This window comes from Miniopterus natalensis, chromosome 16, assembly GCF_054644295.1.
Source record: "Miniopterus natalensis isolate mMinNat1 chromosome 16, mMinNat1.hap1, whole genome shotgun sequence".
NCBI lineage: Eukaryota > Metazoa > Chordata > Mammalia > Chiroptera > Miniopteridae > Miniopterus > Miniopterus natalensis.
The window spans coordinates 2,994,897-3,015,696 of NC_142096.1; the positions used below are offsets into that span (position 1 = coordinate 2,994,897).

Below are 20,800 nucleotides of genomic sequence, written 5' to 3' on the forward strand. Positions count from 1 at the left end.
GCACTGTCCCCTTCCCCCACCCCCATGCCACACGCACTAGGACGTATTTTCCAAGGGCAAGGGACTCACGCCCAGGGGCTGACACTGAGGCAGGCCCGGGGTCCGGCGCCGCGTCACCGCCGTTACCGGTATTGCCCTGGAACGATCATTACCCATATCACGTGTAAAACGCTCTGCTACTAGGCACTGTGGATGAAAAAGCAGTAAGAGTCGAGAGTCCCTGACCTCAATTTGTGCCAAAATTGCTCCGTAGGTTATATTAGGTCAAAGGACGCCACGCCCACTTCCTCCAACATCTGCGGCACACCTGCTCAGGGCCCGCTTACAATGGAGAGGAAACGTTTGGTTCAGCGCGGGCCAGGTCTGAGCAGCTGAGTAGGGCTCTGATTTCCCACATACTACTTCGAAGGAAGACTTTTTGCATAAATTATCAAGGAGGACCCGATAAAGAATATAACCTGTGTACCTTCGATACGGGCCAAGTTACAAAAATGTCTCCAAATACTGAGCTCACCAAATGAGCGAATTCAACCGCTGTATCTTCAATAAATGATTCCCTTTAAAGGTAAACACTTAACAATTAGCACTGATCACTTAAATGAGCATTCAATACAGGCTTTCGGACCCCTAAGGACTGGTTTTGTCACGGTTTATGAGGTGTCAGTACAGGACGTCTAGGCCCTGTTCTCTCTTCAGTCTTAAGGTGGAGGCAAAGTGTGACGGGTCGTTATTAAGAGCCTGTGTTGTGAAATATGACTTCAGTATGACTAAAGCGAGTTATGGTTCCAATCCCTAGAAATACTATAACCTCTGCTGCTCAACGCGTCAGGGAGGGAGGGAGGGAGGGAGGAGAGGAACAGAACCAACCACGCATTTGACACCAGCCTGGTCTCCTGAAGGTGAGATGCTCATTTTACATAGACACCGTGTAGTGGGTATTTTTGTAACCCTCGCCTGAGGACATGCTTATTGACTTTAGAGAGAGAGGAAGGCTGGGGAGAGAGAAACATCCATGTGAGTGAGAAACATCAACCGGTTGCCTCCCATCTGCGCGCCGGCCAGGATGGAAGCCGTAACCTAGGTACGTTCCCTGAACGGAAACAGAACCTACAACCTTTGGGGTGCAGGGGGGTGACGCTCCCACCCACTGGGCCACCTGGCGGGGGCAGTGCAGTATGCCTTTGAGTATGTTCTAAGGAAACACGTTCTGAGGAGGCACAGAAGACTGTTTTCACTATTGAACAGCGAAAACTCACATGGGAGAATTGGTCAAAAATAAAGCCCACACTTGGGCTTTAAGAACAATGTAACTGAAGCCCTGGCCGGTGTGGCTCAGTTGGTCGAGAATCGTCCCATGCAACTACAGGTCACCAGTTCGATTCCCGGTCAGGGCATATACCCAGGTTGCGGGTTTGATCCCGGTTGGGGTACGTGCAGGAGGCAACTGATCGATGTTTCTCTCTCACATAGATGTTTCTCTCTCTCTATCACTCTCTCTCCCTCCCTCCCTCCCTCTCCCTTCCTCTCTCTCTAAAATCAATAAAAACATTTAAATAAATGTAGTAACTGAAAATAAAAATAATCGCCAATTGGATACTATCCAAGCTGTGGTCGCTGTGTTTAGCAGACAAGAGAGGAGAAGCCCAGTGGTGCAGCCCGCAGTCTTCTTCCATGGAAGCCAAGCAAGTTACAAGGAGGAGGCATGGTACCAGGTGAGACGTGGCACTGCGCCAGGCAGCCCCGTCCTGCCAGGCCCCGAGCGGGTGAGTGAGTGCCTGTCTCCTCCGGTCGGCCTGCCTTTTCTCTCCTCCCTTTGCAGAGGAAAGCACTATCATGGAAACATCAGTATTCACGGCGTCCCGCAGCTCATGAGAATGCACTCGGGGTGCTGGCCTGACAATATTTGGGATGGCCTGCGGAGTTTCAGCACGAGGACTTCTCAGTGAGGCAGCGATCCCCGCCCCGGAACTTTCCCGAAGGCTTGAAAACCCATCGCTTCTGAAGGACGCCGTTAGGAATCCCACTGGTGTGTAACTACGGGAAAAGGTCAACCTTGGGAGCCCACGGGCACTGCCCTGCCCTGAATCAGGACCCCCACTCCCCAGCGCCTACAGCTCTTCTACCTCCCTCCTGTCACTCTGTCGTTCCAGCCAGAGCCCAGCGGCACTAACTGTGACCCCCTCGCACAGCGCAGATGTGAGCCCCTCCGCACCGTTCTGCGGGGCCTCAGAAAACAACTCAAGGATCTCCTAAGTGCTGACAAAACTTGCCTGAATTACCCCACAGGTGAGAAGGCATACTAAAAAAGGTTCAATGACTGCTCACAGTCCAACATCAAACAAAGGGCAGGGCTGGAACCCAAGAGACTTTTTTCTGATTCAAAAAAATCCATGCTACTTCCAATTCAACGGAGTGCCTCAGTGGATATAAAGAGTCATCACCTTCCTTCCCGGGAATTCTTTAGTGCCTGCTAAGAGTGTGGCACGTAGACAGAGGCTCGAGTTGTCCTTGTCAAAGGTGATTTAGGCCATGTCACTTGTGATGGCTTCTAGACACACTTACAATGAATTCCCAACTCCTAGCAACGGGCGGGCCCTTGAAACTGGCCCAAACTACCTTTGAAAATGCCAATCACGCTCTCATCTCAAGGCTCTTGAATTTATTCAAATCACTCAGGTTTCAGCAAAAATCTTACCACCTTAAAGGGCTGGGTGAAAAAGGTGAATGGATTAAGAAGTACAAGTTGGGACTTACGGAACCGTCACAGGGATGTAAAGTAGAGCACAGGGAGCAGAGTCAATAATAGTGTAATAACTACGTACGGTGCCAGCTGGGTACTAGACTTATGGGATCACTTTGTAAGTAACATAAATGTCTAACCACGATGCTGTACACCTGAAGCTAATATAATACCAAATGTCAACTGTAATTGAAAAAAATGTAATTTTAATTTAAAAAAATTATTAATTTAAAAAACAGTGCTTTCCTTAAATGATGCTAAAATATTTTTAAAGATATCTGAAGAAATTTTGCTTTCATGCTTTCTTTGAATTTAAATAACTTTTTGTCATGTCTACTTCCATTTTCTATTATACTCCATTTCTTCTTGCTCTTTTGGGGTTTTTTTTTGATAGTTTGATTCAGTAAGAATGATATGGAATTTATATAAGAATGTGTCTCTGAACTGGAAGCAACACTTGCTCAATGTAGTTTTCTTTTTATTTTTCATAGAACACCCTGGCCCTTGGATAGTCCCATAGGTAATGAAGAGGGCCATGTGCTGTCAAACAACAAAAAGATGCCTTCCGTAACAGTCACTCTAAATGAGCACCCCACCCACCCGCTATCCTGTTTTGTTTTGTTTTTTGTTAACCCTCACCTGAGGATATTTTTTCCACTGATTTTTAGAGAAGGTGGAAGGGAGAGAAAGAGGGAGAGAGAGAAACATCGATGGGAGAGACGCATCGATTGGTTGCCTCCCGCACGCACCCCAACGGGGCCAGGGATTGAACCTTCGACCCAGGTATGTACCCTTGACCAGGAATCGAACTGGCAAGCCTTTGGAGTGTGGGCCGACACTCTACCCACTGAGCCCACAGGCCAGGGCTCTATCCTGCTTTTTAATTGCATTTATCCCTCTCTGAAATTACCTTACAGGCGTATCTGTTTCTTGTTTGTCTCCTCCTGTCAATGCCCAGAGGAGGGACTCACTAGTCTTGCTCACCACTGATTCTTCAACACTTAAAACAGTCACACCCACAGTGCAAGCTCAGGAACTGACTGCTCGGTTCCACGAACGACTGAACTCTAGAGGCCACGGAGATCCACACAGGATCAGACCCGGGCGTGGCCCTCGTAACGCAGTCCGTCTGCAGCGAGGGGCCAAGCACCCAAATAACTCCACGAGGCAAAACGTTCTAAGGCCCTAGGCGAAGCAATAAAGTACTACGGGCCTTCGAAAAACAGAAACATTTTTAAAATCATACACCAACAAAAGATGTAAAACTGCTTATAATTTCATCAAGAAGAAGAGGGAGGAAGATGCATTAATGGGGGAACAGGAGAGAAAACGCACGCACACACACGCTCCCCCCCCAGCTACCCCTCAGACCGGAAGTGCTGGGCTCTCCGAGGCTGGGGAGATACAAACATCATTGAAATTCAAAGGCAGTTCCGAAGGAGAGGCGGCGATTGGTATGCGAGGGACGCAGCCTCCCGCATACATTACGAACTCCCGCATGCTAATGCGCCGCGCAGCCGCCAGCGCCAGATGGGGCAGGAGGCAGTGCACGTCCCATCGAGCCTCAAGAAGATGTATTAATGTTCATGCTCTTTAAAAAAACCACCCTGCGCCGCGTCCCCAGACTTCCACATTTCTTAGCATTCCGCTCCTCCCGCTCACAGCGCAGTCCTCCGGGGCCGCGGGGCCGCTCCCCCCGCAGATGGTGCCAGGAATCATTTCAATCTATTTTATCGCAGGAGGCAAAGGCCACAGAGCGTGTCAGGCGCTGCTCCCCGAAGGCGCAGCAGCACAAAGGGAAAAGGGGGGCGCGGGGGCAGGAGGGGAGCCGCTTCTCCAGGCGCCAGGGATGAGACATTTTTAAAAATGACGCTGAGCCCTTACTCACATGCGACACGGAGAACAGATAAAAAAGGATCCTTTCATTCGTCCAAGTTTTCGAGCTACCTGATGTTACTGGGAAGTGGGGGTCTAAGCAAATGTCTTCTAGATACGACCAGCGAGGCTCTCAGAATTAGGAGTAATCAGAAGGCGGCCTCGCCATGAGGCCAGGGCAGAGTAAACTGTCCCTGGGGGCACCGGCCCCCTTGTTTAAAAGGAACCATCTGAACGAACTGGCATCCCAGAATCCGGGTTGCAATCACCCTCTCCTGACTATCTCGGTCAAGTTACCTGTCGCGAGGACAGGTATGTGAAAACGCCATTAGAAACCAAGGCTCTATGCAAATACGTTATTTGTAATTTCTTGAGTATTACTTTTTCAAGGGCATCGTTTACAATAAATAAATTGCCTTGATTTTCATTTATCTAAGACGGGTGGGGAACATCCGCCCCGCGGGCCTAAAAATCATTTGGTCTGGCTTTGCCAACGCCTCACCAAAGAGAAGCAGTTCTAGCCATCACATTAGGGGTGAGTTAATTAAATGTTTGACCAAAGAGAGCAAGCGAATTCTTAAGTTGATAATTTTGTATGGAACCACAAATGATGTTGTAAGTATCCAAATGGCCCTTGGCAGAAAAAGGGTTCCCCGCCCCTGACCTAGGACCTCCACTGGTTTATTTATGATCAAGGGGAGGGGGGTACTTTCTCTAGAATATACAAGGAGACAAAAAAATTATAATTTATAACAGTGATTCTTAAACATAAATATGCTTCAGAATTCCCTGAGAGCAAATTCAAACAGACTGCTAGGCCCACCCCCAGAGCTTCTGATTCAGTAGGTTTGGGGTAGGACAGAGAATTTGCATTTTCAGTAAGCTCCCAGGTGATGCTAGTCCAAGGACCCCACTTTGAAAATCACTTATTAACATAGTTCTGCAACATTTTTCCAAAGTGCTCCACTGGCCCTTGGAGAGTCCATAATCTGTGCAGAATATCAGCAATATCCTTGTAAAAACGGAGCCCCTCTCAGATGATAAACTGACCACCTATGAATTTTTAAAAGGCATATCAAGAAAAATACAAAATATTGTCAAATTAGCAAGACTGTTCTTTTCATATGTACATATATATTTTTATTTTTTCAATCATATTCAATACTATTCTATATTAGTTTCAAGGTATACTATATAATGATATTCTCCTGCCCTACCCCTTTCAAAGGATTCAATGTAAATGTTGAAACAAACATAAGGGGGCAAAATATTTAAAGAAAACTGCATGACTATAACAGAGTAAATGTTTTTCAAGAAAATATATAACATGCACTAAATGAATTATCTTAGAAATCTCTCTGGAGTCCGTAAGGTAAAGTTTATCATTCTACCAAATTGCTATGTCTAAGATTACTGGTAGCTCAGTTTACTGTGTAACTGAAAAGATAAAAACATTTCATTCATATTTGTCTTTTGCTAGAAATTTACTCAGTCTGTCTGCTAGAAGACTGAAAAAGTAGGAGAAGAGCTAATTTCCCAAAATATTATGTACAATTGTCAAAAGCCCATGACTTTTATTTCTGATTTTAGTAATTATGCCAGAAAGGTTTTTTTAAAAATGTTATAGGTTGTATTATACTATTAGTAAATGTGATAATTATCAAATTTATAATATATGCAATTTTAACTACTATGCAGCTACCAATGAAGTTGTATGGCCAAAAATATAAATGTATTATTTTTCCTTAACTCTAAAAGAAAATGCCTGATTCTTAAGTATTATTTTAAAATTTTTAATAAGATTCAATTCTTAGTTCCCCCCTCGTAATTAACATCTTTGTACATCTCCTTTAAACTCTCTGAATTCTGACTCACCTCTCATTCACTCACTTATTCATTAAGCAAACATCTGCTGATTACCTACTACATTCCAAGCTCACAGGTAGCCCAGGATGAAATTATTAGGACTAGGAAATCAAGATCTTAATGTAAATGGTAGCTTTATAAAGGAGAATTGATGATGCTTGAAATATCTATTTTAAATAACAAAGAAGAGTCTGTATCTTGGGATCCATAAAAGATTAGACAGAATTCAGCTCTCCTATGAAGAGACATGAAATTCAGCAAGGGGGTGAAAGCCTCTGAGTCACCTAAACTGATGTCACAAATTAAAAGTGCCACTTATTAATATCTGAAAAACACCAAGATGGGCTTTTCAGACTTTCACTGAAGCATGGGCTTCATTATTTTACTCACCTATCTGCTTTCCAAGTTAGCAAACTTCTAAATGGGCAAAAGGTGGGCATGTTGATAGAAAAGGGGTGGGCAGAGGACATACAGAGATAAAAAATCCTATCAAGTGTGACTAAAACTCAGAAAATCCCATCAAATGTAGATAAAACTCACCATGCACAACTAGTCCAGGGCCCTTTTGTGTGGTTCGAACACTGTCCCCTATTTTTTTAAGTCCAGAGAGTGTCACTGTTTGCCTTTTAATAATGACCCCTTGCATGTAAACTCTGCTTCTCAGGGGCACACAGCAGGTTTACAATCACCATTACCTCTGCCGTGTAAAGTGAACGTGAGCTAGGCAGGACCACTGTATCTAAGGCAAAGAAAGTCAAGCCAAGCGAACAGTAATATGACTTGTTCCCGGTCAGACCCCCAAGTGGAAGAGCCTCGACTCGCACTCAGGAACCGACGTTCTCAGTGCCCTGTGCTTTTTGAGAGGTGGCCTCATAAAACACAACATATTAAGTGTTGACGATGTAAGTCCTAGTCAAAGAGCATAAGAGAAAACATGCTCAGCACAAACCGACCAAGAATATAGCTAGACCAAGACCATGGCCATCCAAAATCATTGATCAATAAGTCCAAAAATTTTAAACAAGTAAACATAAGCAACGCTGTGGCTCGAAGAGCTCATCTTCGCTCTCTGGAAAACACTACAAAATGGTTGGGTTTCCCTCGAGGTTTTGGTAAAAGTTGCGTTAACATCACCTTGATATGGTACCAAAGGCTTTGCCCCCCAGAACATCTGAGAAAAACGTAGATAAAAAGGAACACAAGTAGAAAGACATTCAAATAGTCAAATAACAGGTAACTCTTCTTTCAACAAAGGTCTTCAGGAAACGCCCAAGTTGAGGAACAGGAACAGGTCTGAAAGCCTCGCCCCGCCTGCCCTTGCGAACCTCCTCTGGGCCACACCAGGGTCAGCAGGCGAGCGCGGCCCCGAAAGGATCCCCGGGAGCCCCGAGGGGGCTGTGGCCCTGACCTCCGTCACCCTGCACTTTATAAACCGATGCTCAAGAACAGTCTAGAAAGAAACCAGGTGCTTTCTAAGGACAAAAGTGTTCACTTGGATTCCTTCGATGGCTACACAAATACAGTTGACGGTGGAGCAGAGAGGAAGGGAAGGGACCACCCACGACCTCAGGTGTAACCCAACGAGGAGGACGCGGGCCCTCGGGGGGAGAGGGGGTCAAGGCCGCGCCTCGCCCCAGGCCTGTCCTCAGGACACGTGAAGTGTTACCGCAGGACCCTCAAATTTTATTACGTATTTTCTTCCCAATAACCCAAGAATCATGGGAGCAAACAGGCCCGGCGACAGGCGATGAGGTGGGACCGCGCCACGTGCGAGGGCGACGCGCTGACACAGCCTCCGCCCTCTCAGGGCCCGGGCGGAGCAGCCGCCCGAATCCTCCAGGTTCCTGAGGGCGCCACTCGTTTCGTCGAGCTCTTCAAGGCTCGTCGAGGCCGTAAACGCGTGGCAAAGACGCTCCCTGAAACCCCTCTTTCTACAGAGAACCTCTGCCATCTGCTCTCACAGCTCGTAAGGCCGAACCCCGCACAGCCTCGTGTTCCCATCGGAACTTCCAAAAACACTGTCTCGAAGGAGCGCCGGACGCCGCGGGACGTTAACACACCGCACAGAATGAAACGGATCCCGCTAATAAAGTGAGGCTTTTTAAAAATTTTTTATAAACTACACTTAGCCTTTAAGAGGGAAATGTGAAAACCAGAAATGAAATCTTTTAAAGAAAGCATCCCACAATTTTAAAAATCAGTTGCTGTTTTTGGACAGGGAGGGGCATGGTGAAAAGAGACACCTGCTTCCCTCCAACACACTCGCCTCTGGAAATGCCATGTCCGCCTGCCTAGAACCTCCTGGGGCCCAAGCGTGGCACCCAGCACTCTCTCTACCAAGAGATCTGATTGTTATATTTTAACCACACAACGTTTTACGTTTTGTCTGCCAATGTGTTGAGTATATCATTTGCTTTCCAATTTTCTACTAATCCAAAGCATACGAAATCATCCGTCTGAGCTTCTCATCAACAAAAGATAGCCAGGAGCACACATTCCAAAAGCCTAAAGAGGTGATGTTTTAGTTAACCTATACAGCTTTGCCAGGGGTAAATTTATGATTTCTGTTGGGCTTTTCAAAATCAATGACATTAGCCCTGATGCCCATCACCCCCACTGCACTCTTTCAAGAGAAGTCGGGATACACAGCAAAATAACCACCATCCCAAACGGTTTTATCCAAGATCATGCTTGATGATTAAGGCTAATGCTCTTACATTTTAATTTTTCAGCAAAGAGAACTCTATCTTCTATGCTACTATACTTCAAATTCAAATATTCCCTTTTAAATGTCTCTAGCTAGCTAGTTTCCACTGCAAAATATCCTCTCATCAAGCCACAACATACCCCTTCCTTAAAAGGGAAGAAAAATAAATAAAGGAATCCAAAATCAACAGACAGATCTGAGAATCCCTTCTCTGCCATTTAACGATATCTGCGTGTCTTTGGGCAAAATGCTTAACTCATCTGATCTTCAGGTTTCAGGTTGGCCAGTGGTCACAGAACCCATTTGCAGAGCTGCAGTGAGAAATAGAAAGTATATGAGGTGCCTCGCCTGGGGCTGGGCATATCTAGGCTTTCAATAAAAGGCTGCTTTTACTATACTACCAGAGATTTATTCTGTTCAGAGATGGCAGGTATACATCCCCTTTGAGATTAAGAGGATCTCCCGGTTCCTTTGATTGGAACTCAATGTGTTGAAAAACATAATTAAGCTAGACATTCTCAGAAAGTACATTTACATCAATATTAATTAATGCAAACAGCTGGTTGAGGAAGCCAGCCAGAGAAACCTGCTTCTTGGTCAGGTGTAAAATCCTATTGTACTCAAGTTAGGAGTCATTTCAGTTAATGACTTATTTCACCAAAGGACCGCGCTGCACACATTACTTTTAAGAAATGCTACACCCACTGTCACACTAATTAAAATTGGTCACACAAAATAAAATCTAATGCATGTCCTGTCTTCAGTACAAGAAAAACAAACTAGAAAACGTTAAGTTACATTAATGGAGATCCAATCTGGAGCAAGTAGGAACCAGGCAAGATGTTCTCATAAGCATTACACTGGCCCATGGTCCTCTCTTCCCCCTATGTCAGGGGTGGGGAACCCTTTTCCTGCCAAGGGCCATATGGATATTTATAACGTCATTGGTGGGCCATACAAAATTATCAACTTAAACATTAGCCTGCTGTATTTGGTCAAACATTTAATTAACTCACCCCTAATGTGATGTCTGGAACGGCTTCTCCTAGGTGAGGCCTTGGCAGGGCCATTCCCCACCTCCGCCCCATGTCCCTGACTCCTGACCCAGTCAGGTACGACCTCGCCCCGGGCTCCTTGCCCGTCTCCAGGCTCAGACTCCAGTTACTCTGTGTAATAATCACTGTTTACTTCTCTGCCGGAAGCACTAGAACCCAAAACGCCTTGAGGGCCTGGAGGGACCGGCTGAATCACAGTTATCTTGTACCCGGGACATTTTCCGCAACCTGAGTTTCCTTACTGCAGTACCCTTTCAGGGAGCTTTACTTCATCTGGTCTGCTTAACACTCCGGTAAGTAACCACACTGAGGCTTTCTAATTCCCAAACAATTAAAAGAGACACTTGTAGGCACACCTTTGCCAGAGGCCAAGGGATTACTGTTAACGGAGTTTTCTCCTACAGAGCTCTGCGGTCCTGGAGGAGAGGTGGGAAAGCCTATGGAAAAAGCAATCCAGGGCAGAACATAAAAGACAGCAAAGTAAGCCCGACACTAACACAGTGATGTGACGTCATGTGCACATGAGAGTCAGAAGAGGCCTGGTAACGGGATGAACTGCGGAAACTCCCCACCTTCATGAACCACCTGGGCAAGTTGCTCAACCTCTAGGAGCTTCCGTTTCAACTGTAAACTAAAAGCACTTGCAAGATAAACCTTCCAGCTCTAAACGAATGAGTTCGTCTGACGATTCAGAAGGCTGCTCAGAAATTGCAATTACGGCATCTCCTTTGCAAACATCAAATATCACTGGAGCTGAGATGGTTAATAAACACTTCTACACTATATAATGCCCACTCAGTGAATGTCGACTGTAAGAAATAAAAACAAACTAGTTGTCTTATGAAAACTTCACAAATTATCACCCTCCCCAAAAGATTAAACACTTACCTCTTGGTCATTAACTACACAGGAAGATGCCTTGAGAAAGTTTCCAAGTGTTATTTAAAATACAGAACTAAAAGGTCAAGTGGTCCCAAATATTTACAGGAACTAATTTTTAAAAGAAAAAGGGAAAGGGTGCCAGATTTTGGAGAAAAGCTGGAAAATCTACATGTCTGCTATGAAGAAGTAATGTTCACATAACCTACACTTATAATTGGATATTTGCAACATATATAGTTTTCTTTTAATAGCGGGCAGGAGGCTTGTTTGAAGAATTAGCAAACCAACATTGGTTTACAATGGCAAACCAACTTGCAGGGTAAAACAGAGTGACAGTGAATGAACTATTGTGTTTTTTGTTCTTGTGTAAGAGCATTTAGATGCCTCTATTTAAGGGAGAAAAAAAAAATAATAACCAGGTGCATTATCCAAATGCTCGGTTACTAGGGACACTAACAGTTGTCGATCCATGGCAATTTCATTGCTGTTTTTTACACAAATCATCGCTTGCGAGCACTGATGTTAAAAACAGAAAAACAGTCTAGTACACAGTGGCTATAAATGCCAAATCAATTTTCAGCAGATAATAAAGTCCATGTTTTACAATCGGCAATGCACTGTTTTACTACCTAAAAATGTAAGCTAATAATATATAGCTCTACTAAATGGAAAATGCAGATATGCTGTTAAGAAACGGGCCGGCTGTGAGAGGATGGATGGTTTCTGCAGGGACCTTCTTAGAGCTAGTGTAAGTGTTTTGAAAATATCACATGATGTGGCCATGTGTTAAAAATTACAGCCAGTTAAGTTCTCTGCTAAGAAAAATATGTGGGCAATTTATGAAATGCACTCCAGAATGGAGATGTCTTAAGTAAAACCAGATTTTGAAAACAAACCTCTCTTTTTTTTTTTTTTGAAACTTGAACTTAAAGAAAAGTTCCATGCACATCTGGAGCGCAGGGCCACTGAGAGGGGTGGTCCGGCCTAATGCTAACCATCTTCTGAAAGAGCAGCAGGCTTTCTGAGCTACACGGGCTGTGCTCGCTTACTGTCCTTTTAAGGAAACAGTCCGGAAAGCATTCTGTAGGTCAACATATGTTCTCTGATAATATTATACAAAGATTGATTAAAAATATAAATGTTTCAGAAAGCTTGGAGATCCTGAAACAGCACAATGCCCAAGCTCTCCCAGCCTTCTCATGAGAACACATCTTCCAATTTTCTCTCCTTAAACACAGGACCGAGTTATTACAAAGTGACAGGCAGTGAGATGACAGCTTCTTATACCAAATTAAATCATAAAGATCATCTGATTTATTTCTTTAAAGCGTGCATGGCCTCCTTTGACGTTTCCTAGTTCATTTTTGGATCAGTATGCTATCCACAGCTAAGGCGTGTGTTTTTTTAAACGGAAATAATTCTAGAAAGCCCCAAAACTAAGGACTTTTGTATCTACCCACCCCCACAGACTGGTATGTCTTTGAACAAATCCAGTCTGTGCATATCTGTTTCCAGATATCCCCATTTTTATGAAAAAGGTATGAGATCTGAGAATTGTTCCTTCAAGTTTGATACAACCAGGAACCAGTTCTGACACCTGACCCAATAATAATAATAATAATTAATAATAAATGGTATTATATACATATGTAGTCAAATTTTTAAAAGTGACTATATCAGATGATCTGAAAACCATCCTTTTAATCTTCTACATATCATGTCTTATTTAAAAATATAAAATATGCCCCAGATGATTAAAATTGTCCATTAATATAACTACATACGTATGGACTAAAATGTGCTAAAAACATAGTCCATCCAATAGTGGAGTTTCAAAGTGCAGATGGGGGTCAAAAATAGCCAAGTGTCAGACCTGCTCAAGTATCTCCATCCTGGCACATGCTCCTAGTCACAGCTGTTAATATATTCTCTGCATCCAAGGAAAAGGTTTCTAACACAGTTGATGAGAGAGAGGGGAAGGGAGAGGAGAGAGCAAACTGCCCACACCTCAGGCCCCTGCTTCAGGGCCAGACAGACACAAACTGGCAACAGCGAAGCAAAACTCACCAATGGTCCCAAGACTTCAAATACAGTCCAATGCATTTTAAATAAAGATGCTTTAAGGATGACTCTAAAGCCTGGTAGTTGGGGGCAGCAAGGGTCCTAACCAGTCCCTTTTTCTACTATCACCCACCGATGTCTTCGGTGTATCGTGGGTTTTGTTTTGGCAAAACAAAACACAGATTCTGCAAAATACTGACAAATCAGGTCACTTAGCCTATTTACTAAGAGCATAAACACAAAGAAGCGTCAGATTATGACATAAAAGTCAGGCGAACGTGTCACAATATTCTGGCGAAATAAAAACCCCCCAAGCGCGTTTCCACACCCATTCCGCACCACACACCCGATGCACAGGACACTTTTAGGTGCACGATGCATATAAATAAAGGCGAGAGCGTCGGAAGTTAAAGGGACCCCTTCAATGCCTTGGGCATTGTCTCTCTGGGAACCCGTGTCCCCCTTATTTCAGCCACACACAATCCTCTACCGAGCCAACGGGAAACTGCAGCTCGGTCCCACGCGCGCCCTCCGGCGCAGGGCGGCCAGGGCGAGGGCCACCGGGCGCACCCTGAGGGAGGAGCGTCTTCAAAGGACTGGCGATACCTGCGCTCGGCCGCGGCCCGGGGCTGCCAGGTACTGTTTCAAAACACCATCTGCGAGGGGCACACCCCCGGGACCCGGCGCAGCCTCCCTCCGGGCCTGCCCAGGCAGGGGGCGCGCTGCGGCCAGCTGGGGGCCCCAGCGCCCTGCCCGCATCTGGAGAGAGGGCCCTGCCCGGCCCGGCGGGCACAGCTCCCGGGCAGAGCAGCAGAAACCCTTGGCCGCCGCTCCTCCCGGCTCCTTCCCTGCAGAGCCTCCCTGGCAGCTGCCACAGGCAGGAACACTCCGGGCTCCAAAGACAATATTTTCCCAGAGGAAACCGACATACACGAAATTTCCAGAGCCACACAGCGTCAGTAATTCGGCCGACGTGTTGATTTTTAATGAACTGATCTCCATGATCTGCCCGTGACATCCAGAGACAGGGATTTAGGGCAGGACTGGGGTTATTTGCAGTTGCACAGCGTCCCCCCCCCCCCTTCCCTCACGCAAACGGCTTTTTAAACAGCCCTCCTCCCGGGGTCCGCCATCACCGGGAACTCTCCGGGCGGGCGGGCGAAAGCGCCAGGATCCAGGGCACAGATGACAGGCGCCAAGCCCAGGGCAGCAACGATACTTCCAACTTGAGCTAAACCCATCAAGTCAACAGAGCGACTGAAAACACACCTCCCGGATTGTAGGAGGAAGGGCTGCGGGCCCTGTACCCCCGCATCCGGATCCCGCCGGCTCCCTGGATGCCACCTTCCACCCACCACCTCTGCCACCCCCAGCCCCTGCCCGCACGAGGTCCCCACGCCGGGGGCAGGGGGCATCTCCCACGGCTGACGGGAAGTGAGCTGGCCCCGGGTTAAAATCGGGGGGAGGGAGGGCGCGGGGCTAACTCACCAGGCATCCTGGACGCAGCGTCCACTCGGAAGGGGAAAGGGACTGTCCTAGGGGCGGGCGCCCCGGCTCATGCCTGCTGCTCTGGAATGAGCGGGGCCGTCGGCGGGGGCTGGGGCGGCATCGCCCGAGGCAGGGCGCTGGGCGCGTGCGCCTGCCAGCCCAGACAGATGGAGAGCTGACACTCCGGGTCGCACTTGAAGCAGAAATGTGGGTGATGACAGGAGCACATGTGGCCTTGAACCCAGCCCCGTCTCTCCAGGCAGAACAATGACACCGGGATGTGTGCGCAAAGTATCGCACCCGTGGCCTCCCCTTGCCCCCCTTCTCTCTCTCTCAGAAGTTCCAGAGCACCAAAGAACAGAAAGTAAAAGGCGGATGATACGCTGGATGCTGAATAATTCATTCACCGCCCCCCCATCCAGGTTCCAGTTAACCCTTATTTTGCCAAAACAATCGAGAGTAGACCTGGCCCCCTCCCAGCGCGCACAACCCATGATTTCCCTTCACCTTCTCATAATTGTGAACTATATTAAAATAAACACAAAACCATAGGCACAAACCCCCACGCTTGTTTATTGGACTGAACATCCCAGACAGTACAGAAACATATTCCCGGCCCCGGCCCGCGGTGCCCGGCGAGGGTCCGGAACGGGGTCGGGCGCTTCCTATTGTCAGCTCCGGGCACAGCGCGGGGCAGGCCGCTCTCAGTCCCCACCGCGCCCAGCCCCGGGCCCCGCGCTGACACCCTCCAAGCCCCGCCGGCTTCCTCTCCCCTCTCCCCTCTCGCGTACAGATCCCTGGGAAATGAAAACAAAATCTCCCCCGGAAAAAAAAGAAAAAGGCCCTTTCAGACGCTGAACAATCACGTCCTCCCGATTCTTGACTTCTCCGCACAGCCCGCCAGGCTCCCCTCCCCGTGAGGAACACGCGCCCAGCGGCTGGGTGGACGCGTCCCTATTAAGCTTTAATGGACACCATGATACATAAAACCGCCAGGCTTTGTTATGGTGCTTTATCTAAAGCCGGCGATTTTCCTCTCAGCAGTCCCTCTTTAGTCCTTTGTAAAACATCCCCGCCTCGCAGGAGAAACGCACGCCGGTCGCCTCGCGTGTTCTCTAAACACACACGGGCGGGCCGGGAGCACCGTCCTCCGGAGCCCGGCCCCGCCGTGCCACTCGCCAGCCTCTCCTGGGTCTGCGCGCGTGTGTTTTAGGAAGGCGGCGGGCACGGGAGGGGACAGATGCCTCGCGGTTCGCCTTCCCGAGGCGGGCGCGCCCGCTGTAAACACAGAAACGGTCTACTCGGGAGCCTCCGACAGCCCCGCAAGTTCAGGCAGAATGACAGACGGGACCGTCCCCTTTAACCCTTGCCCTCCCTTCAGCTCCCTCCGCTTATCCTACACTTTCCATATGGTCTCCGCCTTTGTCAGGCAGGTCCCCCCCCCCACACCCACTTGCTGCCCTGAAGAAACCCTAAAAGCCCGCCCGAAAGTACCTACCCGCCACTCCGACACAACCTGCTCCGGAGCACGCCCACCCGCACCCGGGCGGCCTAAAAATAAATCATCTTCAGGACACAGCGTCCATCGGTAAGAACTCCGGCAGCCCCCAAACGGGGCACCCGAGAAGCCCTGCTTCGTCCGGAGGACCCCTCAAAAATCCATCACTGTCAGAGACAACTTGTAAAAAGACCATAATTCATAATGATTGCTCTGCTCTGTCGCTAATCGTATACGGCACCCTATTTATGAGGCCAATCTTTTTGTTCATCTTAGTTAGATGTCACTTGTAATGAGGTTCTGGGTAATGGATTTCGGGACAGTTAAGCACCAAGCTCAGACATTCCTATGACAGAACGCTCTACGGCGGGCATGAGAGTGATATCAATTAAGTCCTGCCGTGAGGGCCTTTGTGGAATCCAGCATCCTAAACCCGTATATTTTCATTTTTAAAAAGAGTGATTTTTTTAAAGCCACTCGATTTTTTTTTTTTTTTTTAAATCCTTTCCCTACGTTAGAAAGAAAACATTTTCACAGTGGGGGACCCAACCTTGCATCGATAGGCACGGTGACTCGCTCCCGAAATGGAAAATCGTACGACAGAAACGCAATGCACTTTAAGGAAACCGGATGATATCCGGTTTTAAGGCTGGGTCTTAATATCTATCGGCGCACTGCACGTCCCTAAACCACAGCTCGGAAAATTGAACTTCCATATGCCGTGTGATTATGTATCTTTCCTATGTGTAAAAAAAGCTTTTTAAGCTGTTATCTGACTACAGTAATTGCCACTTTAAATTGATCCGTGTCAACAAAACCCGGATCCCTGGAGATTCTCACCTAGAAGCCTGGCTGCAGAAAGGGCCTAGCTCGTGTGCGCGCATCTGAGACGAGTTCAGCATTTTCCTGGGGAACCAGTTTCCTCGTCTCGCTCTCTAACCCGAAAGGCCAGCAGAGCAGCACCTCTGTTTGGCAGTTTTCCTTGAGCATGGAAACCTGGATGCAGAGTCCTATCTAGTTACTTAGACAAAAATAACTTTCCCTTTAATAATAAGAAAAAAGCATAGGAGCCAAGATCTCTAACATCCAAATTGTATAATAAAAATAGACAATCAATAATGTGGAGAGTGCATTTGTGTACGTGAGTGGGGGAAAAGGAATCTGGATCGCAGGCCCTCTCCAGGACACAACGCCAGCCTGCATCACCACTAGAAAACATACTTGAAAAAATTAACTATATTCCAAACAATCACAAAGAATCCACTGCTGGCCCGTTAAGCACTTCTCGGGAAGCCACGTCTCTTAATTAAGGACACAGGGCATTTTCAAGGCGATTCGTTAAGGAGGGCTCCTCTAAGGAATCACCTTCCAGATCTGTACGTTCAGTCGACAATCGAACGCCAGGCTCCCCCAAAACACATGAACTGCATTTTGACAATAAACTGGCACCCTTCTCTCGAAAGGCATTATGGTATCGTATCACTACTCCAAAGTATTTTTCACTGGTTTCCAAAAAAACAAGCCCGATCATACATATTTCCCCTTTGTTCAAAACCTGACTTGACCAATAGGGTCCAGCAGTCGGTTAAAACTGTCCGCAATTAACAAAGCCCCCCACACCCTCCCCAGTGAAGGTGGGGGGGGTTCGCCTTAAAGCTTTTCTACAGGTTTTCTCGACTTTCCTCTCTGCTTCTAGCAGGCTGTGCCTTCACACAGTGGGTATTAAGTGAGTTAATTCAAAGGAGCTGAAACCTCATTGATCCTAATTGAAAGCAATACACCCAACCAAATACTTGCCTACCCCATCTGCTCCGGCCTGCCACCAGCTATTCAGTGCAAGAGAATTAATAGTTTCAGATATTCCAACTGACCCAATAAAGGCACTCATTTAAGCAGGGCTGCGTTAACAACGTGAAGAAAGGGGGGCAGGGTGGGTTCAAGTGGAGCGCTTTGCTCCTAGTGGCCCGGGCAAAGCTGAATGAGGCTCCTTCTGACTTTCCCCGTGCAAGACTTGACAAACTGAATGGGAAGGCGCTCCACGGCCAACCAGCGGCCGGGGCACTGGCGGAGGGTCGCCGAGCCCCCCTGCTCTTCCCGGAGGCTCCTCCACAAAGTGGCGAGCGGCCTGAAAGGGTGGGCGCGCTGGTGTCCAGATTTCTCCACTCGCTTGTTCCACTTTTCATTTCAGACCACTGGCCACCAAATGAGGCTGACATATTGGAAAATAATGTTTTATGGGCGAGCGGTAAAAAATAAAATGGAGGCATTAGCTCTGCTTTCAAATTCAAATCTGCTAGATTTGTCAGACCCCAAAGGTTCTGATTTTCCACCCAGCTGGAAGCTATTAGTGTTTTCTAAAGGCACCCCACCGACAGGGCAACCCTACCTAGCTCCGGAGCTGTTGGGCTGAGGGCGGTGGACCCCCTCTCTCAGCCGGTCTCCAAACTTTTCATCCCTTTTGCAGTCAATTAAACAGATACGACACCTAATAAAAATGCACATTAATTTGTTTCTGCCACTGAATGACACCTGAAAATGTATTAAATAAAGGCCATAACAGACTGTCTCCTGACAAAGATAAATCCAATTATGTTGCGTCCACGAGAAAAATAAGTAGCTTATGTTTTAGTTAGGCTACCACGCAAGAAATCGGAGGGATAGAAAAAAATTAAGAAGTGTATGGGAGTATTTCAGAAAGGCAAGGGGACGGATACCTGTCACTTAAGCTTCTTTCCGTAAGAGTCTGTTGTAAACGACTAGCCACCTGCACGCGGTTCCCTCGAACACCTCCTTTGGAGGGAACGCGTGGCCAGCATTCGCGCCTCCTCGACTTTGAACCGGCCAACAAGAGCTCAGGAGAACTTTGCTTAAGTGACAGAAGAGCAGAGACGTGACTGCCATTTTAAAAATGTGAAGGGTGTCTACACATCTTGGGGCCCAAGGGTTATTTAGGGCTGCCCAAGAGGCCTGCGTGCTGGCGGCAAGATGGAATACAGGAAAAGCAAGCACGCTCCACGAGGAAACGCGTCGTGATGGGCGGTCATACCAGACATCACGGAAGCGGGACAGCCTCGCTGGCCTAAGGACAAAAGCGCCCTGCGACACCGTGTACCACGTGGAACACCCTGGACGGTCTGTCGGGAAGTCCCCATCTACCAGGGCCAGTGGCAGCTCCAGAGCCAGAAGTCACGACCCCTTCCCTCCACTATGACACGTCCAACTCAGTGACTTAGGTTCCTGATTTTCGCATCTTATCGGTTAAAGAATGTCAATAATGTGCTCTGAACTATAATTTGAAGGTCCCAATCGTAACGTATTTTTAAATGATGATGATTTCCTAAACTGAAAACCTAAAGTCTCTATGTTTTTCCATCGCCAATGTGTACAGAATAAAATGTTATATTACTTCAACAGTTTTTTTCCAGCAATATATTTGAGTCTTAACTCTGTTTGAAGTATACTTTTCTCTACTTTATGGAGAAAAGTATTTCTTTTTTGAATGAAAAGATGTGTATTATTAGTACATCTATGTACGCAGGGTGCATTTGTGTGTATCTGTGCAAAATAAGATGTTTAAGATAAATATCACGAGCTACAAACAAACTAAATCTACAAATAACTATTATGAATTGTTCCTGACAGTGTTGATGTCTTTAAACTATCACAATGTGCTGTGGTTCTTTCCCACAACATTTGATTTCCAATACCTAAATATTCAAAAAAAATTCTGAAATGTTATAATAGATTTAACACTTGCATTGGTTGAATGTTTTATTATTTACATGCAAACTTCAGACCTACTATTATTAATTACAGATTACTCCATATGCACCAGCAAGGGGTTAAATTATTTAAAAAAAATTTTAAGCATAACACTAAGGCTGAACACTAGCTGTATTAACGCTGTCTCTTCAAGTAAGAGCATTTTCCTATCAAAGCAATCTTAAGTACACACTTGCTTGTAAATCTGCAAACAAGTTGCCATTTACAGCACCCTCATATTTTTTATAACTATAAACATCAGTCAGATAACAGAAAGGACACCCGGACCGCACATCCCTCCTCCATGTGACAGGGGCTGTGGCACTAAATGGAAAACCTTTGTCTCAATGTCACCACCTCCCCGGCCTGACGAATGGCGAGTCAGTGTGGTTAAAAAGCGAGGGGCACGGCGTATGCTCCGGTGAACTTTCCCTCCTCTCCGCACCGAGACAAAACCCGCAGCCCACTCGCGGCCATCTGGACGGCCTCCCGGGAGCGGGCCCGCAGCACGCTGCGGGCCGCGGGCCGAGCTCCGGGGGGCCGTTTGTGACGTCCCGATCTCACATGTTCTGCGTGGAGGCTTGCCACAATAAACGCTAATGAGGACTGTGAATGACAATTTTAAGGACAATAAAACGGTCTCCAAATCCCTTGCACACGAAGACACGGTGTTCAAACCTTCACCTTCTGCTACAGTCTGAAGGAGGCGGGGGGGGGATAACCTATGGAAGACAGTGAGGTGGGAAAAGCACACTGAACCCCAAGATTCCCAAAGAAAGCAATCTGTGAGCCCAAGGAACGAAGGTCTCATCACCCCGGCACAGCCCCGCGAAGGCGGGGGCACCTGTATCTCTCTACCGTAGGCA

The 20,800-nt window shown here is 47.0% G+C and overlaps 1 protein-coding gene across 2 annotated transcripts in view; it reads right to left on the bottom strand.

Annotated features, from left to right (window-relative positions):
* RUNX1T1 (RUNX1 partner transcriptional co-repressor 1) overlaps positions 1-20,800 on the bottom strand; it is a 122,241-nt gene that overhangs the window by 69,188 nt on the left and 32,253 nt on the right. The window contains exon 1 of one of the 2 annotated variants that reach the window (XM_016209131.2): positions 14,675-15,032. The exons of the other annotated variant lie outside the window; for it this stretch is intronic. Coding sequence (XP_016064617.1) covers positions 14,675-14,681 — 7 coding nt within the window. The 5' untranslated portion in view covers positions 14,682-15,032. Of the gene's footprint in view, positions 1-14,674; positions 15,033-20,800 lie in introns of those variants that run through there. 2 annotated transcript variants of the gene reach the window in all.